Here is a 24,098-nt window from a genome sequence, read left to right as displayed (position 1 = left end):
CAGAAAAAGGACAGCAAAAATAATTTAATAAATAATTTCAAATTTATTCTCACTCTTTCAGCAGTGGCAGCCTCGTTACAGCCAACAGGGGAACATATTACACTATTAACACCTTGAAAGATACATATCCATCCTCCCAACAGAGATTAAATGATTTGGGCTGGCCTCCTGAAGCATAGTAACATGTTTAACAGGCAGGTGTGTCCTGTGCTGCAGCTGACTGACTAAAGTAAAAGCAGAATGAAAAGTAAAAGCGGTCACTGTATGTTTCACACCAAGTAGGAGATAATGTTGATACGCTGCACTGTACAATGTGACATCCTGAATGATTAAAACCCAGTTTATGAGGATGATGATGATGATGGTCCAATCGTTTGGTACATTTTGTCATCATGGACCACTTATTTACACTGGAAATTTGCATCCATCAAGTACCTCATCTTTGGATCAGTACAGTTACCTGCTGATCGGCTGCCAAACCCCACAAGATAAAGTTACTAAGTTTGGAGAACATCAAAGTTTGGAGTGTGAAGCTGAGAAATGAAGTGAAAGAGAGGGATGCCACTGCCTATAATTTAATGTCTTGGCTCGGAAGAGCGTTCACTCTTTCTATTTGACCTTGTGTAAAGATCAACATGTCCGATACATGCTTAATTAATGCATTTGTTAGTCAGACTTTCAACTTGTCTTCTTAATATCATGGGAACATATTGATTTTACAGTGATGACACCGTTTTCTAATATTTAAGTTTTGCATAAGCTGATGCTCAATAAGCGCTACCGTTTTCTTAGTTCACTCTTCAACTCTAGCATACAATCAAATGAAACGTCTTAGCAACACCTTTTAAGTTCTTTTTCTTTTCTGTTTTACACTGTAATAGCAATACAATCTATCCATCACAAACTGTCTTTATTAGAGAACCTGCAGGAGCATCGTGGCGTCTTCAGTTCCTCCGTTTTCACATTAAAAGAAGAAAAAAAAACTAATGTCTTGCAGTTAAATAAATCTTGTTTGAATATGTAGCTCTCAGGTTTCCTTTGTACTAATGAAGGAAACACTATCGCTGTGGTTCAAGCTTCTTCACATTACAGTACAAGTCTAGTAAATGATACTGGTCCTGATTTCATCCGAATCCAAACACATTCATGCAGGAATGTGAGGTCAAGCAAACAACCAGGAGACTAAACTGTCATAGATGTATGTGAACTGCAACGGAGATTCAAATTTCTCTTAAAATTCAAGGAGACTAATGACAGTTCTTAGTCTTAAGCCAGGAACACTCGCACTTGAATGTGAAAAGTGGATCTCTGGCAGGCTGAATTCCCGGCTAACTGAAGTTCAACAAACACAAAGAAAGCATGATCATTGCCCAAACACCTTCCTTGAGTATGGCTGTGGACTTTTCTACAGTAAGACTTGATGAGTTGTGCAAAGACAGATGTGGTCAGGATGGGGGGGGCAGATAGCAGAGGCAAGCTTGGCCCTCCTTTCACCTTTTCCTCTTCTTGTTACAGCACGATGACCCGTAAGGTATTATAGTATCTCCAAGTCTACGTGACGGACCTCTGGGTTCCGTTGCTACGGAGGAAAAAAAAAAACAGGGTCACATACAAATCTCTTTGCTGTGCAGATAAATTCCAATTAGTAACTATAGGAACAGCACCATGAAATGTTAAAAAAAAAAAAGGCGGTTTTAGGTATTTTCTAGACAACAATTTGAGCAAGTTTAATATTTCAGAACCTTGAGTTCTTTCTCCAAGCGGTCCACCTCGGCCCCCAGGGTGTCAATGATGTTCTCCCCGTGTTTCAGCATGAAGTTCTCCAGCTCCTCGGGCGTCTTCACCTGCTGGATTTCCTAAAGAGAGAGAAAGTCAGTCAGTCAGTAAAGATACAAGGTAAGCAATATAGATGCATGTTGGATACAGCAAAAGCCAAGGACACATCTGAGGACAAAAATATCACATTTTAAGAAAAACATTTTTAAAGAAAAAAAAAGTTCAGGTTTGTCCACATTCCTGTTGCAAAAAAATTCAAGCTTGGTTCGGACCACTTCAACTGGACCGAAGCTCAAACATATTCAAATCCTCAAGGTCTGCACGTTAGATAATCTGGAGAGTAGCTATTGTAGCCTGCGTTACTGTATGTTGTAGATACTAGGGTTGGGTACCGAACCCTGTACTTTTACTGGTACCGAACGAATCACGTCGGCACTACCGAGTATTGGTTCACGTAAAATCAAACGATGCCAAATTTCGGTACCTGAGAGCGCGTAAGCTTATCTGTCCTCTCTGCATGTTAACAGAGAGTGGAGCTCTGACACACGCACGCACGCACGCACGCACGCACGCACGCACGCACAGGTGCTGACGGAGCAAACTACGTCAGCTCTGCAGTTTTGTTGAAGTCACAGTGACTTCACGCAGACACCCTTCACTGTGATACGACATTAATGGCGAGCCGAAAGCAGTCGCGGTGCTGTTGTCGTTACACTTCCTGTGAGACAAGCAGGCACAACAGTGGTTTCTGTGCCCTGGGGACTGACTGACAGACAACTTTATTTCTACAGCACCTTTCAGCAACAAAGCAATTCAAAGTGCTTTACATGCAACATTACAGAGCAATTAAAAATGGTAATGGTGAAAATAAAACAGGCTAAAAAAGAATAATATACAAATACAAGAATAAAAGTTGAATCATTATTCAATGTAATAGGTTGTAGGGACGGGTTTGGGAGGAGAGAGGGAGGTGTTTTATTTTTATTTAATTTCTGTCAGTGTAAAATATTCTAAATAAATATCATGTTGTAAATGAAATAGGATAAATAGGTTTGGAATTATTTTTACAACTGAAATCATTTTTTTGTAATTACAGAGAGAAAGTACTGAAAAAAGTACCGTTGGGTACCGGGAACTGAATTTCAGGTACCGGTATCGGTACTGATATGGGTTCAGATGCGAAAGGTACCCAACCCTAGTAGATACCAGTGCATAATCCTTACATCTGCTGAGGGTCATTTATGATTCATTTTAAATAATTATTATACTGTATACTAAACCACAACAGTTTTTAAGGAATGCTTCTTCCTATGTGACATGAATGCAGCAAGGAACCAACATTTAGCAAAGTAAACAGAACCTCACTGAAGTGACTTTTTGTTTAACCCAAAATGTCCCGATAATAATCAGTTTTTGTTATTAAAAGTGACTGTGTAAGCTGCAGTGTAAGGGGCTGTTGTGTGTCTTTTTTATTTATTTATTCTTTTAGACATTTTATTTTTTATTTAGATTGTGACAGAGAGAGAAGGGATGACATGCAGCAATTATAGTCGGGAAAATGGCAAGATTTTGTTCGCTCTTTCACGACTCATTAACTGCGATGATGGCATAAACAAGAAAGCGTAAAAACTGGAATTATCCTTTAATGAGTGAAAAACCTTTGTTTTGAATTGATCTGTGATTTGTTCAATGTGTCCCTAGCAGTTGTTAGCGACAGATGGATTCATAATATAGTGTTCAAAAGACATGTTTATTGCCTACTATACACCACAGTAATAAAAAGTAGTGATCAAAAAATATTAAAGAAAAAGGAAACAAAGGGAGTGAACAACTTACATTGAGGATTTGGTCAATGTCTTGTTTTTCCAGATAAGACCGTGTCACCACTCGGCCATCAAAGTCAACTTCAGCCTTGAATCGCACTTTGCTCAGTCCCAGATCAGTGGCCTTCACATCGTGGATGGCCCTGATCATGATAAAAACAAAAGCAGTTCTTTAGGTTAGGCAGGAAGAAAAACTATCATACTTAAAACTTAGTCAGAGAACAAAACATGTTACAGGATAGTTTAGTGGATTTTCGCTAAGACAGGGTGTGTTTATAATGAGTATGACATCAAATGTAGTCTTGCATTGCCAGACCTATCTCCACAGTGCTGCACAGGAAGGTCTGGCCCTTCCACACAACATTCCTGGATAGGAGAAAAACATGCTGGCATTTCTTTAAACCAGAGATGTTCACAAGTCATTTTTTGGAAGTCCAAGTCAAGTCTCAAGTCTTTTGCCACGAGTCCAAGTCAAGTCTCAAGTCTCTGGCCATCTGATCTGTCCCTAACACTGTATTGTTAAATCTTATGAATTCAAAGCATGTCCCGTAGCTACCATCCATAGAGTACAGTAACAAAATCAGTTGTGGGATAACTTTATGGGGTCTACTTAACACATCCCTCTAACCCTCTGGCCTGGTGAAATATCAACCTAAGGCTGTCACATCATATGGATACAACTATAAAGATACAATGTGCCTGTTCCCGGCATTAGCTCAACATTTGGCGATGGTTAGCTTGTTACCTGTGGCGATATATGCTAAATGTAACGTCTCTTTCACTCAAAAAAAAAAGTGTAATGTTGAAGTGGAAATCAAGAGAATAGTGGCAGCGCCACACCAGTTACAGAACAACATGCATCTCAGTGTCAGTCCAAATTACGCACAATAAGCAGTTTGAACTCACTGATGTAATGCCATTTATTTTCTAAGTGTTAGTACGCTCAGTGAAACTGAGTCCAGCGCGAGGGAGATCCGACTCAGAGGAGGAGAGGTTAGTGAGGCCAGCGTCTCCACGGCAGGTGACAGTGCGCTACGGATCCGCTGCGCCACGCATGGATGAAATAATGAAATAGTAAATAGGGACTACTACTGGACTACTGTGCAGAATTAAGACAGTCAAAACGGCCCAGTGTTTGGTGGACCGGGTACACCTTGTTCATAATAGCCTACAAATCATCCACGGGATCAATTACGCATCACATGAGTTTGCCCATCCGACACGGCGTTTGTTCCTGGGGAGATGGATCCGTGCGTCCTGCCTCCTGTGCGCCATGGATGTCTGAGCCTCAGCAACTACTAACTATTAAGACACAATCTGCCTGTTCCCAGCATTAGCACAACACTTGGTTAGCTTGTTACCTGTGACGATATATGCTAAATTTAACGTCTCTTTCACATTAGCAAGTGACTGACCTATCTGGGTGCGTTTTGAGATGACTGATGAAGTTGGACATTGTTGATCCGGCATCATTTATCTTGGTGTCACACACCTTGCATGTAGCTGTTCGCTTAGGCCGGTTACACACTGGATGCGTCGCACGAGCGTGTCAGCTGCGTGGCGTGTCCGTTTATATTTCAGCTCCCATGTTAACAGGTTAGAGCTTACACACTGCCTGCGTGACATGCACGTCTCAGGCGCGGCTCCAGCTGCGCCAAAAACGCGCGCCTGCTAGAAATAGAACCGACGCCCATTTTTCACGCGACACTCAAGCGTGTTGGAAGCGTTTCCAGGCAAAATAGAATAGGAAAAGATGTTTATATGTCATTTAGACACAAATACATATTAACAAATGACAAAGTCTCTAGGTTTTGACATAAATGCAGATATAAATGTAATTTAATGATTTTCTAATATTGCACCTGTCAATACAGAACAAAATATTCTGACGTCGTCTTTACTGTAATCAAATCAGTATATATTTATGTTTAACATGGTATTTAATTTTATCAATGGGAAACATACATGTGTCCAGACAAGGCTAGCAGCAGCCGCGCCACGTCAGACACGTTTCTGGTGTGTAGAAGAATCCACGCAGCCGCCACGCAGCTGACACGCAACAGAAACGCCACACGCCACGCAGGCAGTGTGTAACCGGCCTTACTGCCACTGTTTAGTTATTGAAAGCAAAACTAATGACAAAAGGCACATCTCCGGGAGGACTTGGTGTCACTATCGTCAATGCAACAGAAAACACAGATTCGACAAATTAGGGATGTCATGAGAACCGATACTTCGGTACCAACTCTGTATCAAAATTCTGAAAACATGCCGGTACTCATTTTTCCCCAGGTACCAGGGGATGCAATCCTTCCGGACCTGACGGGGGCAGTATATACGCCTAACGTTAAAAATGTTCTAGACTGCCGCTAAATGCTGAAGAACAACATCGACCAGCACAGAAAAACAGCAAATAGCCCCTCATCTCCCTGTTCTCTTAATACATCCATGATAGCCCCTCATCTCCATGTACGGCTTGACCGCATTCAGCTTCTGGCTTTACCGTACATCTACGGCGGCGGCTTTCACGACTTAATCTGGAACTCCCAAACCCCAATTGAGTCTATTTCTCTCTGCTGTTGTCTATCACAGCCTAACGTGTGCATTGATAGCGCTTGGTTTAACGGACCTCTGTAACATCAGCCCAGTTCTTTGTGTAAAACAACAACGGCAGAGAGAAACAGACGTAACTAAACATGCTTGCTGTCTGGGAGTTCCGGGTGAACTCATGAAAGACGGTACCGTACGCTGGCTGCGTGGTGATGCCAGGCTTCAAAAGCAACGGGCTGTGGGGTCCAGAAGACTTGACGTTTTTGTTTTTGTAAATCACGCTCTCCTTGCCCCCTCCACTCCACACCATAACAGAAAATTGAAAACATGATGCTCATTTGCTGACCTTACTGCAGGGTCGTTCTCCAGGAACTCGGTAAGCTTCTGTACACGTTCAGCCTGTATGGAGCGACCCAGCAGAGCCTCTGTGTTAGTGTAGATGAGGAAAGCTGAGACGGCACCCAGCAACGTGCCCACGCAGATAGAACCCATACTGTCATAGAGGGGGTTACCTGGGGGTGACGCGGGCGGAGAGGGACAGAGGAAAAGAAATTGAAAGAAAGAGAATCAGTACAACTTTAGAAATATGGATCATTGCCAACATTGACAGTGGAGACCAAAGTACAAAAACATGAGAGAAGGATTATCCTTGTTAGTAGTTTATCAATTGGAGAATAATAAGTCATAGTACTGGTTGAGAAGATTAAAAGAAGCAATAAAACATGAGCTCATTAACTGCATGACTAAGGGCAATAGAATAGATTGAAACTGATCGACTCCAATAATCCAACAATGTCTCCGTGTCTCTTTGTTTACCTGTAAGTGAGGTGAGGCCCATGCAGCCAGAAGCCATGATGACTCCTAATACAGCAGCAGCATCCTCCAGCAGCACTACATTAGTACTGGGGTCTCGACTCTGCATTACTGCACACATAAAAACAACGCGAGACCACACTTACACCTGAATTTTCAAGCGATATACCCACATTACACCAAGGCTGGATTTATCAACATAACATTTACATTTGTGGACAGATGTGTGTCTTTGGTAGAATTATGGTTGATGAATGATCGGATTTACTTCTTTCCTTCACAATATGAAAATCAACTCGGACTGAATGACGCCGTCTGCGTACAATGATGGGAAACACCTGCTTTCATTTACTCCAGAGGTAAGTTTCATTCATCTCAAACTGACGGCAGGTGTATTTGGTCATCCAGGGACCCTTTCTCGCTCTCTCTCCCCTGGCTGTCGGTGCCCCGACTTCGCACGTTTGGATCTGGATATCCGTCCTCCTGGGATTCAGCCTCTCCCTCTTTCTCTGTGTGCTTCTTTTATTCTCCTTATCTGTGTGAATGATGCGATTCAGTTTTGCGTCTTGTGTGTTTGTGTCTCTTGTCGGCGTTCCAGGTTACATGGTGGTGAAGAGGTCATGTGGCTCAGGTTCTGTTTGGCGACACCTGGAAGCTGCTTAACATCCTCCTCGATCCATTTTCTTCCCATATGTTGCCACTCTATGTATCATTTTCTCATCCTGGCTGTCTATACTGTAATTTTATTGTGTTTATTGTATTCTGGACATACGACATCTATTGTATGTTTGTCCGTCCAGGGAGACTGTTCCCCAGTTGTTGTTCCTGAAGTTTCCTCCACTTCTTTCCCCGTTAAGAGTTTTTTTGGAGAGTGTTTCCTTAAGGCATCTTCTGTATATTGTTATAGAGATCTTACACTGTCATATGTGATTTCAGCTAATTCAATTCAATCATAATTCAATCCCCTCCTCTATAGCTCAGGACAGGTTACCTGCAGTTTTAGGTAGATAAGGGCAAAGTAAACTGCTGCCTGATCAATATAGATGCATTGTAATGCAAGGTGTAAATGGCATTCAAAGCATCATTAATTAATACGAAAAATATTTCCGTTGTACATACCATATTCATAAAAAGACAGTCCATGAAGTTGGGCGCTCCTCTTTATCTCATTTATGGCTACTAGTAATGTGGCTGAGAAAGGCAAACAGAAAGAGATGTTTCATTACAAAATGATACTTTATGTCCAAAGATTAAAAAAACAAAAAAACAAAAACAAACTTCATTTCAATAAACTACCTCCTTCAGACACCAGAGAGCCCGCCAAAATACAGTAAGCCTGTAACACAGAGAAGTGACGTGTTGGGTCATTATTATCCTTGATATATCCTGTATTACAGACACGAGTCAACATAGACACTCACCCATAACAAAGATTCAATGGGCTGTGGGTGCAGCAATCCCATGATGCCATGGTACCAGGAGAGGCCTGCTCCCATCATAAAAATGCCCACCCCACTGATGAGGGAGGCAATGTAGCGCATGTTGGAGAAGCCATACCTGGAAAAGAGGTAGGGCCTCTATTACAGCTGAGAGTATCATTTGAACAAAACCAGGACTGGTTCTCTTACCCATCAACAACATTATTTTCAACAACCCCATTATTTATATTGTATAGGATACAAATACCTACGCTCTGCAAAAACGCTGTTTGCAAAAGGATTAAAATGGTACTTCTGCAAAATTCTAAATGTGTAAACTTCAACCTATACTTCTACTCTTTTGGTGTTTGGTGCTCTTTCCTTTGGCGACAGCTCACGTTCCCCTCATCATCATTTTCTTTTCTTTTTAACAGTACAGTAAGGTGTGGTGCTTACGGGTGCCCAGCATCAGGGTTGCGGACAGATTGGCTGATTCCCAGGGCGAGCAGAGCCTGGTTGCAGGTGTCGGCCAGAGAGTGGATGGCCTCGGAGAACATGCTAGCTGATCCAGTGTAGACCCAAGCCAGCAGCTTGAAGATGAAATTCAGCCCATTGCTGAGGACAAGGAAAAATAAGTAGATGAAGCACTCAAAGGGCATTGAAAACATTTATCATCTACAACATAATTTAATGGTTAACAGTAGTTCTGACTTGGGTGGGCTACAGATTTAATAAGCAGCTTGTACTGGACAGAAAAACAGTTAGCTATGTGATAATGTGGCTGTTAAGTCTAGACAAACAAATGTGGCTGGAGGCCAAAGTTAATAACATACGATACGATTGCTCCCATTTGCTATTACTCAACTACTTTTGGTTATTGCAAAGTATTTCAGCTTTTCTGTTTTCATTCCCCAGAAACACAGAATTTACACCCAGACTGGACCTCCCCTCGACTCAGTACTTAACCAATTGAGTCCTGTCAGTCCTTGTGCATACTAAGTGAAGGAAACATTTAGATGTTCATGTGACTGCACATGTCCTGTAATGCAATCATCCTAATCCAAATGCCACATTATCTCACGTGAGTTAAAGCCCATGCAGTTTCCAATTTAGATTTTTGCATCTTTGAGATTTTTTTTTTTTTGAGTGTCAAAACTCTACAGTGCAGGGGGGGTCCTTCTTTTTTCAGAAAGTAGGTCTACTGTCTCCTAAACGTTACACTCTGAAACTCACCCGACACACTGTAGTAACCCTGCCGAGAACAGACTCGTGGTTCCTCTCTAATCCAATACCTCCCACTGTGTGTGCTACAGCTCAGCAAAGTCACTGAGTACAGAAAGACTTTACAGCGAAACCAAACAAGCAGTCAGAAACAAGGGCGAGAGTATTAAAACTTACATGCAAATAGCGACCATGACCACCTTCCCCGGCCCTTGTAGGAACGTTGTCCTCTGGCCTGATCGAGGCTTTGTGGAACAAAGAAAAACAACTACAGTGAAATTTAGCAACCGGCCATTGATTTAATATACACATGATTGGGAATGTCCAGCTATGTCGTCATAACAGACTTATACAGTTTATGTTATCTCATGAAAAATACTGTGAGAATACAAGGAGGAAAAACAAGCCGGCAGAGTATAGAATACACCATGCCACACCAGAGCAGTGTGGAACAGTACAGTATGGTCATCAAAATAACACCAGTGGACTTCATAAATGACAACAGATAATGACATTAATATACACGTAGACGCAGTGACCTCTGTAACAGAGAAAAATGTCACACAAATACATCACTTATGTCAACTCTCTCTCTTTCACACATAAAACTGGAACTGGAAAACACAAAAAAATTTCAGAATTAACCATATTATCAAACAAAATGGCAGGACAAAAGTAAAAGAGCTCACCTTAGTGTTTCCCCAAAAGTCTTTGTATTCCTTTAACAACTGTTGATTCCTAAATATACCTGGAGGTCAACAAATAAGAGATACAAATAAAAACGATATGTCCAACGGACAAAATAATCAATTAACAGCTGTTAAACAATCAGGTTAGTTACACAAATATTCACAAAAGGTCTGTATTGAGCATTTAAGGAATGGAATAAACCTACTTTCTTGAAACTCTCTCTCCACTTCTTTCCTGAGATTTCTCTCTCGGGCTAGAGCTTCATGGCTTCCCCATACCTCTAGTGCTCTAATAGTCACAGAAAGAAAGAAAAAAATGAATCACAAAATGAGAAGAGACACATGAATGAAAATTGGTGGTTTGGGCAATAATTTGTTGGAGTACACATAGTGTTTATATTCTTTATATCTCTTGAGGTGTAAATAAATTGAACTAACTTGGCCTCCACATCTGACCGCAAAAAGACCGTGAAAGCCTCAGTGTCGTCGTGAGGGCTGCGTCTTCTGATCTTTCGAAGCTGTTCCAGATCACTTAAGGGGAAGTCGGGAAGAAAAAGATTTAGAAAGACCTGAGTTAAACGATGTTAGGCAGTCTTATATGTGCTAATGACAACAGCATGTTTACTAATTAATCAAAAGGAATGTGTGTTGTGGTCTGCCCGCATCTCGGCTAGCGCCGAACATGGTTACACTGAACAGATGAGCATTCAACACCGTTAATTCAGCTGTGGGCACAGTGAATATATAAATGAAACATAACACAATTTGTTTGGGAAACTGGGGTTACCTTGGCTTGAGGCAGAATTCATTCATGGCTCTGACCGCTGTGATAAAGTTGTTCTGAGTGTACTTGGTTCCATATTCTCTTTTCTTCAGGACTGCTCGAACTGCATATGACAGAGGGAAATTATGATGCAGGGTTTCATCTGCATTCATTAGTCCTCATGCAAGTCATCAAATCACACCCACATTCTGAAGATACTAAGAATATAGGTAAATCAAGAGTAAGGCAGTGAGTTTTATTTAAAATCTGTTTCATGTGAAGCATGCACAAATATTGTTAATTACCTTTTACTTGAATTGTCTCAGCTTTAGTCAGTCCCTGAGGTGTTGCACCTATGAGAGCAAAGATTGAAATGTAAACGTGTAAAGACGTACACTAAAGTGAAATTCTTCTGGGGGACTTTGGAATTTTCCTAAACATCTTAACTTACCAGAAACATCTTCCGGTGCTAATGTTGACAGGGCATGCAATAGGACAACAGTTTTAGCAGTTATAAAAGGGGAAATGGTAACCGTTAATGTACACAATGCAGTGCCACACAAAATGCCAAAAACAGACATACAGCAAACATCTCAACAACTTCTGAATCTGCGGTATTCTGAAACATTAAAGTTAGTCAGTTGGTGAACCTGGGGTGGCTTTTGCAGCAGCAGACAAGACCTTTTCTGCTGTTGGAGCATCACCTGATGCTGATTTTGGGGAACCATCTTTACTGCTGCCAGAGGTAGAGTAGTACTGCACCTTGCCCAGCCCTAGAGAAGCAACACGGCAGTCTGGGAGGCTGAACCACACGTTATGTATGCCTCCACTCTTCAAACCTGTGCAACAGAATGTATGATAAACGTTTCTTCAGTTGTACTGCATTGTAAACTATGGCTCAAGAGAAAGCACAGTAGTTAGAGCCATAATGTGTAATGAGTCCTCACCGTAGCACAGCTGGGGGATCCTCGGGGACCGTTGTGACAGGGGCGCCCTGTGTTGCAAGGAGAGCCTGCAGAAGATATGCCATGGTCTGTGGGCCAGGCTGGGGAACATCCTCGCTGTAGCGGGGCTTGGTACCGAAGTGCAGGAACTTGCTATGCGGAGTCACAGATAGAACGGTCACTGTTGTGTTAGCTTGTCAACTGAACAGATTAAAGCCAAGACATCGCCTCTCAACATCTGACAGTTTCATCAAGCAGTAACGTTAGCATCGCTATAAAACAAACTAAAGTGTTAAACACAAGTGGCATTGTTGGCTAACTGAAATGTTTGTCATCGATAATCGGTTGAATGGTCAAATATCTTTACCGTACTGACTCTACTGCAGTGCCACCAACCCCGGCTAGCTAGCACCGTAAGCTAACAACGTTAGCCGCCGTAAGTAACAAGTACTGTGTAACATTTGATTTACTCAGAAACAACTGCAACTGAATAGCGAGTACATTTAGATAAGGTCATTTAAAAAAGACAGTACCTTTCTATTGTGAGATTTATTCTGCATAGTCTGTATCCATTTTAGAATATATGGTCAAACTTTGGAGGAGGGTCTGGCAAAGCGAGACTACATTAATGGTAACGCTGCAAACAACACACACAGTGACCTGACCTGTGACACGAAAGTGACGTTGATTGTCTTCTCGCGAGATCTTATTCAGTTTAAGTTTTTTTCACTTTATTTGAAGAACACAAGAACATCAACACCTCCATGATGTACATACATAAACTGCCCAACACAAAATTTGTCTTAATTGCCTTCTCTTTTTAAGGTATCTCATAATGTTGCCATATTGATGCAGTTCCTCATAAAAATGTGTCCAATGTTTGGTTTGGAGTCCGGCCATTTCTTCTTGCGAATATGGCAATTATATTATATTATTATTTCCCTAATAATAAAATTAACTGTACAAAAAAAGATCTTCCCCATCTCGTGACCTTCAAAACATATAAGAATGTCTTTATCCTGAAATTGAATTGTTTGCCCAGTTCCCTTCTTATAAAATGTTTAACATTAACCAAAACATATTCTGGTATACATAGTATTAAGTTTGTTTTTCTTCTTAGTTCACAGAAAGTGCAAGAATATTCAATATGAAGTCTGAATCGCTTTAACGTCTTTTTTGCTTGAAACCTCTTTAACTTTGTTATGACATAATTTGTCTCCAACTAGCCAAATTTCCTGCCATTTCATTTCTCCATAATCCGACTAGTCCTGTAATAACCACTGTGCAAACTAGGCCATTCATGTCCAGAGTTTCTTATCCCTGTCATCCTCACGGTGCTGTTTACATCCAACTATTTCATATACAGTTAAGAAGAAAAGTTAAAGGTTGATTTGATTAAAATACTTTTTGTTAAAGTACCCAGTGTTGGAAGATTGTTTAGTTAAGTAGGCTAAAACAGGTAATACCACAATATAATAAATATAATCTATTACATGAGTCTTGCATTTTACATCTTACTGTAGTAAAACTACAGAAGTGTTGTTGTCAACAAAATCAACACCAAGTACCTAAAGTAAAAAATACCTCATTATGCAGCAGAATGGCCTCTATTATGTATCAAATATTAACATCTAAATATTGTATTGTTGTATAAATGGTTTAGATTACTTTATACATCATGTTGGGAAGTTCAATCATATTTTAAGTTTAGTTTGTTTTGGAGTAGAAGAAAGAAAATCATAAAATGGAAAGTACCTCGAAAATTGTACATGCAGTACTTAATTAAATAAATGTATTTAGTTACTTATCACCACTAGTGTTCCAAATAAATTCCTTTTCACTATTTTCAAATGGAAATAGATCCACCACACTAGCGCATCTGGAGAATATGCATATAGTTTGCCTTGCTGCACTACACAAAACGAAACATCTGGGTAGTAAATAGCAGGGTTATTATTCTGCATTTTTTAGCAATGAAATAGTGTGCTAGTTGTCTTAAATGCAGCATTGTCATCATACAATTTTACCTTGGAAGGAGGAATACAGCACCCTCTGTCCAAATATGAGAAGTACTTAATTGCTCAACCCATGTCATTTGTAAACACAGACAGAGCAGGGCACTAGTGGGGGAAGAGTGTTGCAACACAGCACCGTAAAAAAATACAAATAAAATAAAGACTTAGTCAGTGAATGAAAAGAAAGGAATCACAACAGTTAAGAAAAAAAATCATGCATGTTTATTGAACCTTTAAAACAGTACAGTCGATATATTATGATCTTGCAGTAAATAGGTGCCTTAAGGAGCAGCAGTGTTTGTCATATTCATCTAACAAATAACTGACAAATCAAACACATACACTAGGGGAGAGTCTTTTTGATTTCCCATGCAATCACTTGACATCAATACCTGCAGATCCATCCCCTCCATCTTTACAATCATTAAAATGGAATCCAGAATATTCGATCAATATTCAAGACCCATAGTACAGTTTAAGGAGGCCATAACTCGGTCTTGGTCCATTTAGGTAAAAATTAGAGAAGATAAGATGAAACACTGCACGAATAAGGTCACTTAAATGAGAGAGAAAATGGAAGTATGCCGTTTTAGAAAGCAAGTCGTCAAGCTGATGCGAGAGTGGTACAGAGGAGCAACTCTGTCCTGGTATGCCTGTGTGGGTTGCAAGTCGTCTAGGGAAGCAAGGGTGGGGGTGGGTTGTGTTTGCATTAACGCATTGTAACAAACTCCTCAGACGAGGTGGGGTGAATGGCAACTGTCTTGTCAAAGTCTGCTTTGGTAGCACCCATTTTGATGGCCACAGCGAAGCCCTGCAGCATCTCATCACAGCCCAGGCCCTGCATGTGCAGGCCCACCACCTGAGGATAAGAGACAAGTCCATCTTTAAAAAAAAAAAAATCACTGCAGTTGTTGATGTTCACATGAGCCAAAAATAGAGGCACATTGGGCCAGATATCTTAAGGTCCTCTCTCAAACATTTTATATCTACTACAGAATCAACACTTGAGTCAAATACGTAGAGTTCAATGCAAAAATAGATGCACTGTCATTCAAAAACAGAATACACATAAACAAAGTTTTCCATTGGGCCATATTTGTTCAAGGCTTTTTATTACTGTGATCCACTTGAGTGCCTGGAGTAAGGTTTGTTAACCACACAATACCCAAGGACAAAGTCATGCGTTTTTTTTTTTGGTTTAGAGATGATTAATGATCAATTTAAGTACGTTTACATTTTTAAGCAGGGTTAGGGTTTCAGATTTTCATAATCTATCAGATGTAGCGATAAGTCTAAAGCTGCCTACACCTGATAAAAAAAAAATAAATAAAAAAAAAATCGCTCTGCATTGGCTATGCCATTGTTTTACTATGGGGAGAGCGGTCTAGACAACTCGGAGGAAGCGCTACCCTTGGCATGGTGCACCGCACGAAATTGCCACCGAGTGCTGAGCTCAAAGTTCAAATTATTTCAACTTTGACCTCGGTGCCGCTGACCTTTCAAGGCGCAACCAAAGCCAAACGCTACGATGACGTAAACCTGCGCTGCACTTTGCCTCTGTGCCCATTATATGCTTTGCGCCCTACCTCGCGGTTTTAACTCTGAACATGTGGCTTAATTGACGTGTACCTTAAGAAACAATGACAGTAACAGTTCATGTTGTTTTGATTAATAATAAATACAACGGTTACAATAATTTAAATGACATTAGAAAATCAGAAGAATAATTATTGATCTATCAAAGTATTGATGATATTGGATCAACAACTGTAAATAGCAGATGACTCCTACCTTCTCCTCCTTGCCCTCACACACCAGCTTCATGATGCACTGACTCTTCCTGCTCGTGATGGCGTGGTACATGGGAGTGAAAGAAGTCTTGTAGATCTTCACATTCTCCTTTCCTCTAGATTTAATGGCCTCCTCTGTGACAAACACAAATTAGGCATTGTAATTCTTGTCCTATTGAGTACTACAAAGGATTAAATCATGTGAAAGTTTAACTTTGATTATGAAACTACTGCTCACCTTCTGTGAGGCCCACCGTTGCGATGGGTGGGTGGCTGAACACCACTGTGGGGATATTTGAGTAGTCCAACTTGGAGTCCTTCTTGCCCTCAAACAGTCTGTGTGCGAGCTTTCTGCCTGCAGCAATGGCAACTGCCCCGACATACAACATAACATCAGTGCACAACTCTGCCTAACAGTAAACGTCCTAAGAAAACATTTTAGTGGCCCACAAAGTAAAAAATAAAAACGCTTTATTCTAAAACCAGAAAAACAAGTGCAAAGGATCACTTCACCTACTGCAACTGTGCATGGAATAGGGAAATAGTAAACTGTAACTAAACATGATTATTTAAAATAGATAGGTGTCAGTACATGGAGGCTGCACCTGAGAATTGTGCAGGAAAATTACATATTTCTATCAATGATTTAGCAAATTCTACTGCTACCTACTATCTTGTTTAAAGCTAAAAAGGTGAGATTTGCACACAAATTATGGTCTAGTTTTTAGTTTATACCGCCTAATTACAAGAGTTACACCCAGAGCTTTTAAACAGGGCAGACGTGGACTCCAAAGTGCCTCATTTAATGGTTCTCTTATGAAAATACCATCTTGCTGTACACGTACAACTGTACACAACACAACTTGACAAAAACATGCTTCCTGTATTATGTTCTCACTCAAAAGTAACAGTATTCGATTGAGGGAGGACACTTCCTGGTAGTTTCACTGCAGATATTTGGAGCCTCTAGTTTTTAAATGTGTAAATCTTGCCTCTAATAAGACACTAAATAAAGTCCTTACCTGTTTATACAAAGTGACTAAAGTTCAACTGAAGACCTCTAAAAATGTCTCCCTCTCTTTTTTTACCCTACTAATATTAAAATACCTTTTAGGCATAAAAAACAAATGTATAGATATTCAACATGGATAGAAAATACCACTGAAGCCTTGACTAGTCTATCAGCCTTCAAACGCCCATACTGGGCAAGCTCAAATGTAAACATGACTGTATAGTTTTTAAGCAACCTCCACAAAATGATGTCAGTCATTAGTGCAACTACTTACCAGGTGTGAGAAGAGCTTTGCCACAAACGTCCCCTACAGCATAGATCCCTGGTCTGCTGGTGTTCTGAAACTCATCCACAATGATATGGCCTCTTTCATCTGTATCCACACCCTGCAAACAGAGAGAAACATCACATCTGAAGTCTTTTTTCTTCAACGACTTTAAGGAAAGATACATTTATGCCAAGGTGCTGGTATATACACACACATACACTTCATTTTTTGTTTTCTATAACAAAATGCTGAACATACTTGTACAATCACAATCTTGAATATTGTACAATCCATAAAAAAAAACACCAATAAAAATAAATTGGTGAAAAAATAAATTCTGTATGGTGCAGTTCACTAATCACAAGCTGCTGAGCTGCAGAGTGTGCATTTGTAACAGAAACTTTAAGGAGCGAGCAACAGAAACAGTTTCTGTATAAAGCAAGAAACAATGACTGATCCTACTGTTGAGGCTCGGAAACCTCCAGAATACACAGAGCAGGGGCAACCACGTACTCACTGTTAACAATATCATGCGTTTCAACAAAGACTGATCCCTGCAAACCCTCTCAAACCGGGTATAAATACCGCTAAGATGACAAGCTTTCCTTCATACTTCCCTTAGTTTGATGCTTTCTCAATACAAGTTAGTGGTTCCCTGAGTGTTGAACTGTTGCTGTGACATTTCACTCACCTTCTCCTTCATATTACAAGTTAGACAATAAAAAGACAAGCCAGAATGTGTGGTATTAGTTAGGTACAAACATCTATTAAACTTTCCTTTCAATAGGCAATCTGATAGCCCTCTTCACTAAGCTACTGTATGGTGAAGTACCTTAAAAAGAAAAATGACTTAACGTCCCCGTTAATCTGTTATTAATGTGCCCATTATCCTGAGCCAATAAGCATGTTACGCTTCACCTCTTAAGAAACAACGTAACAAAGACTGCCAAGTATGTTGTCTGTCTTGTTTCCGGATTATCCCTAATCGCCGATTTAAAATGATCCCATGCCTGGTTTATTTTGGGCTCTAGTTTTTTTTATATAAAAAAAAGGTGTTAAACTATGAAACCTTTTATCCAATAGTGTGTTATTGGATTTAGTTCTTTCTTCTTTCAAAGCTGTGTGTAAAGACACCAAATACTTCAAAATGATCTGCAATGCTGCTATAATCTATGAGGACAGTTAAGCAGCCAGGATGAGGGTGACACAAGGAAATCTGTACAGAGCCAAACACTAATTAATTCCCTTTGCAAACAGACCGTGGTGATAAGCTGTAGTCACCCGTTTTAAATGCACTGTTACTATTTTATTGATGGGTGTTGCACTCTTTCCAGCTGCAAAATGAATTGCCTCAATAAGGAGAATAAATACTCAGTTATTTTAGGATCATCTACCGGTTTTACCCATAGACTGTTAATATTAATGGACAACGCATCCGGTTCAGCGAAGTGCTGCAAATGCGGAAGTGCCTTAAACCTGCATTATATCTGAATTCCAGCAGGGGGCGACACGTGTGGTTGCAAAAAGAGTTCTGTTTCTGTAGAAGTCTATGAGAAAGTGACCCACTTCTCACTTGATTTATTACCTCAGTAAAACATTTTCACAATGAGTTTATGGTCTCAATCACTAGTTTTAGGTCTTCTGCAACACAGAATGATGTTCATTTTTTAAATTATGGTCTCCATTTTAAAATCGGCGATAAAGCAGGGGGTGTTTTAGGGCGTGGCTATGATGTGATTGCCCGTGAAAGTGTGTAACGTAGAGTGTAAGCAGCAACCAGGATGGCTGCGCCCGTAACGGCAAACTCGACGACGGATAACAGATCTCCACAAACTAATGGGTGACAGTGACATGTGCTGTCCATTAATATACAGTCTATGATTTTACCACTGAGCTAAGATGTAAATGTTTCCCCTGCACATTTCAGCATCTAGTTTACAGTAGACATCATAAGTAGACTGTTACCATCTGGCCGATGTTCAGTCCAGAAGTGTTTGGCTGCCTGCCGATGGCCCAGAGAAGGCAGTCCACTTCCTGGATGGTGCCGATCTTCTCCTCGTCGTTCTTCTTCTCAGGGTCTTGGGTGACAATTGTCACCTCCAGTCCCTTGTCGGTTTTACAAACAGACTTCACCTGAGAATTCTTCCACATATCCACACCAGAGTTTTGAAGTTCTTTAGTGCAGTTGGTGCTTATGAAGCTGTCAAAGTTCCTCAAAACCTACAGAGAGAATATGAGAGCATACATGCATTTCAGTAACTGCAAGGCTGCACACTTATGAAGATCATCATTTAGTATTTAGTTGTGATTCTATGGGTTTCTTACTCCAGTCTGTCGAACAATGATGGATGTTTTGGACCCCAGGGTGGAAAGGATGCCCGCCATCTCCACTGCAATATAACCTGCACCCACAATCACAGTGCGCCTGTTGGGAAAACAAAACTTTGAATTATAGGCACAAACTTTACACATGGTATAAACAATGAAGAGATTATACGATAAGCTTACTTTGGCAGAGTTTCAAGTTCAAAAAAGCCATCACTGGTAATGCCAAGACTTCCCCCTGAAGTTATCAATAAACACATTTCGCAATTTTATTTAAGTCGTCTGATTTTAATTTACAGATTGAATAAAACAAACTTTTCCAAGTAAAATCTAAGTACAGTATGTCTTACCTGGAACTTCAGCATCACTCAAAACAGTAGGCTGCCCTCCAGTGGCGATGAGGATATGAGGCGCTGTATATTTCTTTCCATTTACCTCCACAGTCGGCTCAGAATCATTGGTAAACCTGGCATGACCTTGAATAGTTTGGACTTTAGCCTGGAATGGATCAGATGTCATTATTGAAATAGTGAAAAATGTTTACAGACATGACGAGTAAATATAGACGTATACGGGAAAGAACAACAAACACACTGAAATAATAAAGATGTGAAATGATAAAACACAAACTTACTTTGTCAAGATTGTTGCGATAAATACGATTTAGGTGACTAATATAAGCATCCCTTTTGGCCTTGAGAGCTCTGCAAACACAGGAAATGATCGAAGATAAGAGGTGGTTTGTTTTTTTTAGCCACATTTACACAAGGAAGGCATGCATTCCAATGACGTATGCAGGCTAGGGTTGCACGATATTGACAAAATGTGATATTGTGATTTTGATTACGGATATTGCGATATCGATATTAATTTTGATATTTTTAAACATATGTAAAATTACAAAAGTTATGGGAAAACGCATCAAAATATATTCATAACAAATAAAAAAAGGTTTTCTTACAACACAAGGTTTATTTCAACTGACAGTCACATTGGACTGGTACAACATGAATAAATAAATAATGACCATGTCTACAGAACAGGACAGATTAGAAACAATAAAAATATAAAAAAATATTACATACTTATCACGACACTTTCGATATAGTATTGTGCAACGTGATATCGCGATAAAGATATTGAGTCGATATATCATGCACCCCTAGAACAGGCCCAGATCGGAGTATATTGGCGCTAGGGCTGGGTATCGTTAAAAGAAATTCAATACTTGTACCAATACCGTGACTTCGATACCGGTTCCTAAATGATCCTTTTTTTCAATCCCAAATTTATTAGACAAAAAAGAAATTACAACATTACGGCACAAATCTTTGTTTATATTCAGCTCTACATGAGCCCAGCGTAACGTAGAGTTTTTCCTGGATGCCTCTACGATGTGTAACACTAAACAGCCAATCACAAGCATTATTAGATCTTGGTAGGAGCATGCTGAATGCATATTGGTTCACTGACGCTGATGAGATTTACTCCTTAGGCATTGAAATTGGGTATTGAATGACGAGGCATTTTTTGATACTCTATACTTTAGAGGCAATTCAGTCGGTGCCTAAAAAGAACTGAATTCGTTACCCAGCCCTAAATAGCGGCCCATTTAGTGTTTAACCAGGACACAGATACAGTTGGTTCACCTATGTTATGAGGCTGCTATGCACAGGGAGGGTAAATCTATGGTTAGTGCTGAACAACACTGTGCTGGGATCTTCATAATGTGCATATGTAATGCTAAAGTACAAAACAATGTTGACTAGAATACGTTGTTCACAAAGATAGGGAAGTGGGCTGAAGTGAAGCAACAAAAGACAGATTGGGAAGTTGTGCTATGAAATAGACACCGCTTTGTTCCAGGAAATCCCATAACAGGTTTCAAAAGAGCTTGCTGTAGTTGCAAACAAAAGCGAAGAAGACACCAGATAATGTGACTTACTCCCAACTGAAACGAACATTTCCAACGTCAAAGCCGTAATCACTGTGATCGTGAAGATACTCAGCATGAACGGCTGCATTCCACATAACCTGTGAAGACAGGTGTAAAGGCGCTGGATTAGTGAAGTTTGATACAAAATGATTATGTCTGATAGGTAAAACTTGGCTTATCACAACTCAAATGGAGAGAAAATTGTACCTTCTTAGGGACACAGCCAACATTGACCTGAAAAAACATTCAAACAGCGCAAATTAGTTCAGTGTAAGCTTGATGAAATAGCGTCCAAGCTCACGTTACGTTAGTAATAAATATTTCAGAACAACACTGCAGAGGTCTGAACTTTATTCACACAGTTTGTTGCAATGTGTTGTAGTGTTAAGGAAAACTTAAAGGTGAACTGCAACCCAGAGCAAAACCTTCAATAACTAATTTGTTATCTTGCAATCATTAAAATTGACATAAGAATTGCACATCAGATTTCTTTTTAATTACACAATTACAATAAGTACAATCATCAAAATGGTACAATACCACTGGAAATCAATATATGCTCAAATTAATATGAACTTTAAACAAAAGTCTTATTATCACCAAAAAGGTGGCATTCATAAACTAAGTTTGGGTGGCTTTGACCATTGCTTAATACCTGTTATATATTTTTTATCCACATAATTATTATTATTTTTTTTATATGAGCTCATTTCCTTATTTATTACCAACATTTGGAAATTAATCTGACCAAGTGGACCAGCTTACTAGGCTATTTCTACTTCTATTTAATGAAGGAATCGATGAGGGGTGAGTTTTTTTTACCTCGTCAACTTAATTTAAAATGTTGAGACTTTGTCTTTACTCTTTTATACATTGGTTGTTAGCTTCAGTAGCCTATGTCAGTGCTATGGGGGAGAGCTTAACGGCTGGGATGCATTTAAAAACGTTCAGTGGTGTAGTCTACGTGATATGCAGGTATATGCAAGAAAGCTCCAGGATTTCCATATACCCACTTAAAAATGTGCAATGACAATTGTAACAATATACTTTTTATTTACTTATTATTTTTGATACATTTTGAATTGTCATCCGTTTTTCCCCCCTCATAGGCTAATTAAAAAAGTATTTACACCATAAACTGGTGCATAAAAGTGGGTCAGAATGCAGGAAATGAAGTCTTTGACGTTCAAAATTGTACTGGGGGTGGACATGCCCACTGACTTTAATCAAACCGACAATGTTTGTTGTAGGCTACACAAAAAAAATCAACTTTACAAAAGGAGTCCGGAGGCTTCGCAGTGAACCTGGCAACCAGAGTGTGGTGTAAAGCAGCACAAGCGAAAGCACGGTGACTGTTGTCGGGATGGATAACAGTGTTTAATTTGTTTTTACTCACGCAGGTACCTCCGAGTTTGTGACTCTCGATCACGGCGGTGGATGCTCCGAGCTCCGACGCCCTCCGAGCACCAGCTAGACCTCCGGACCCGCCGCCGATCACCAAAAGGTCGAACCGGGTCGTCTCTGTTGCCGTCGGGTCTGAGGCCATACTGCGACGGATGATAACTCCTTGTCTGCGAAAAAACGACAAAAGTTGCTTTCTGAAAATAAACCAGCAGGGAGCTCGCGTCCGGGTTAGCTGGATTAATATTGCCATAACCAGGAAGCTCGCAGGCCAGTGTGTCAGACGTACAGGGAAATGGGAGGGTCAAGTGAAAGCCACTGCTGTGTCATTATGAATTATAACAATGGTGTGTAAATCCCAGAAAATGTTTTCACAATTAGGCATGGTCACCCTCACATGAGCTCCAGTAGCCTACGGGGGTTACAATAACAGGTGTAAATCAGAGCTAATTCTTCACTAAAAAAATTAGGCTAGATAAAATAGCCTAAAGTTACATTTTATATAAATTGCAGAAAGCACCATGATATTTGCCTTATAAAGTTACTGCACTCACCTTGCCAGTGACACTGGAACAGTAGGAAGCAGTCTGCAGATTCTTATAAACAGCATGTTTTTATTCGTTTGAAGGGCATTTTAAAACGATGCATCCACCGCGTGTCGATTTTGTTTATCTCTCTGCTCACTCTCAGCCGGTGAAGACCTGTGGTCTTATCACGCTAAATAGGCTACAAAAGGTTTAAACCACTTCCTGTGTCACTGGGTGAACCCGCAGCATTTCGTAGGTCTGCGTACGGCGACACAATTCCCGTCTGTCTCTAAAAACAAAAAGGCTACAATTGTTGCGTTCGGCGATTTCATAATAAAACTGCACTTACGAGTTTAAAATGTGTAGGCCTGTTGCCATATAGGAAGTTGTTAATGGGTGTTGATAACATATTTGGCAAATCAAAGCATTACGTGTTTTGTGGCAGATTTAGTGTAAATAATCCCAGGGTATCCTTTGCAGGGTATGAAGGAGGTTTGCGTGGTATTTCTTCAAGAATAGCAACTACACTACGCCCATCTTTCCAACTGTAAAGAGAAACAATAGAAACGTGAACTTCCGGTAACAACTTTCAAAATAATAGCTTACTTCACTGTGCAAGTGGCAATACCACAGTGTGAAAATAATCTGTTACAACTAAAATCCATGCATTCAAAAGCTTACTCAGGTAAATATAGCCTACTTAAGTATTAGCAAATATATTGGAAAACTGCCAATTTCATAAGCATATGTGTAAATCACTTTAAGTAAGAGCTAGTAAATGTGGAGCTAATTTGAATAGGCTTTTTTCACAGCAGACATTTTGACTT

General features: G+C 40.1%; 2 protein-coding genes across 7 annotated transcripts; both read right to left on the bottom strand.

The window, feature by feature from the left end:
- Positions 1 to 20: 20 nt before the first annotated feature.
- slc30a9 (solute carrier family 30 member 9) lies at positions 21 to 12,661 on the bottom strand. Of its 5 annotated transcripts, none has more exons than XM_078260213.1 (19): positions 12,531 to 12,661; positions 12,001 to 12,150; positions 11,704 to 11,892; positions 11,505 to 11,522; positions 11,359 to 11,406; positions 11,078 to 11,177; positions 10,729 to 10,821; positions 10,497 to 10,579; positions 10,291 to 10,349; positions 9,779 to 9,846; positions 8,837 to 8,995; positions 8,384 to 8,519; positions 8,259 to 8,298; positions 8,082 to 8,153; positions 6,966 to 7,073; positions 6,496 to 6,661; positions 3,613 to 3,742; positions 1,743 to 1,856; positions 21 to 1,579 (listed from the first exon to the last, which is right to left on the bottom strand). In XM_078260213.1, exons 2-19 carry the CDS (start codon positions 12,107 to 12,109, stop codon positions 1,535 to 1,537), a joined length of 1,737 nt encoding a protein of 578 aa, XP_078116339.1. In that variant the 5' UTR covers positions 12,110 to 12,150; positions 12,531 to 12,661; the 3' UTR covers positions 21 to 1,534. The 5 variants fall into 5 exon arrangements, with proteins under 5 accessions (XP_078116339.1, XP_078116342.1, XP_078116340.1 ...); XM_078260216.1 differs by having other exon boundaries at positions 11,758 to 11,892; XM_078260214.1 differs by having other exon boundaries at positions 12,001 to 12,146.
- Positions 12,662 to 14,211: 1,550 nt separating this feature from the next.
- gsr (glutathione reductase) lies at positions 14,212 to 23,676 on the bottom strand. Of its 2 annotated transcripts, XM_078260212.1 has the most exons (13): positions 23,299 to 23,676; positions 22,740 to 22,914; positions 21,551 to 21,577; positions 21,353 to 21,441; positions 20,042 to 20,111; positions 19,758 to 19,905; positions 19,591 to 19,645; positions 19,408 to 19,507; positions 19,048 to 19,302; positions 17,089 to 17,200; positions 16,041 to 16,172; positions 15,804 to 15,937; positions 14,212 to 14,871 (listed from the first exon to the last, which is right to left on the bottom strand). In XM_078260212.1, exons 1-13 carry the CDS (start codon positions 23,352 to 23,354, stop codon positions 14,722 to 14,724), a joined length of 1,503 nt encoding a protein of 500 aa, XP_078116338.1. In that variant the 5' UTR covers positions 23,355 to 23,676; the 3' UTR covers positions 14,212 to 14,721. The 2 variants fall into 2 exon arrangements, with proteins under 2 accessions (XP_078116338.1, XP_078116337.1); XM_078260211.1 differs by lacking the exon at positions 23,299 to 23,676 and having other exon boundaries at positions 22,740 to 23,015.
- Between the last annotated feature and the right edge of the window lie 422 nt (positions 23,677 to 24,098).

This window comes from Sander vitreus, chromosome 10 (genome assembly GCF_031162955.1).
Source record: "Sander vitreus isolate 19-12246 chromosome 10, sanVit1, whole genome shotgun sequence".
Taxonomy (NCBI): Eukaryota; Metazoa; Chordata; class Actinopteri; order Perciformes; family Percidae; genus Sander; species Sander vitreus.
The sequence above is the reverse complement of the archived record's forward strand: the minus strand, read 5'-3'. Positions and strand labels throughout refer to the sequence as shown.

Coding starts and splice junctions, on each gene's coding strand:
- gsr (XM_078260211.1), bottom strand. CDS start 22,997: ATGGCAATATTAATCCAGCTAACCCGGACGCGAGCTCCCTGCTGGTTT. Junction 21,578..22,739: donor ACAAACTCGGAGGTACCTGC/GTGAGTAAAAAC, acceptor ATGTTTTTTCAG/GTCAATGTTGGCTGTGTCCC. Junction 14,872..15,803: donor GTGAGGGCAAGGAGGAGAAG/GTAGGAGTCATC, acceptor TCTTATCCTCAG/GTGGTGGGCCTGCACATGCA.
- slc30a9 (XM_078260213.1), bottom strand. CDS start 12,109: ATGTTCCCCAGCCTGGCCCACAGACCATGGCATATCTTCTGCAGGCTC. Junction 9,847..10,290: donor ACTTTTGGGGAAACACTAAG/GTGAGCTCTTTT, acceptor TGTTCCACAAAG/CCTCGATCAGGCCAGAGGAC. Junction 1,580..1,742: donor GCTTGGAGAAAGAACTCAAG/GTTCTGAAATAT, acceptor TTTCCTCCGTAG/CAACGGAACCCAGAGGTCCG.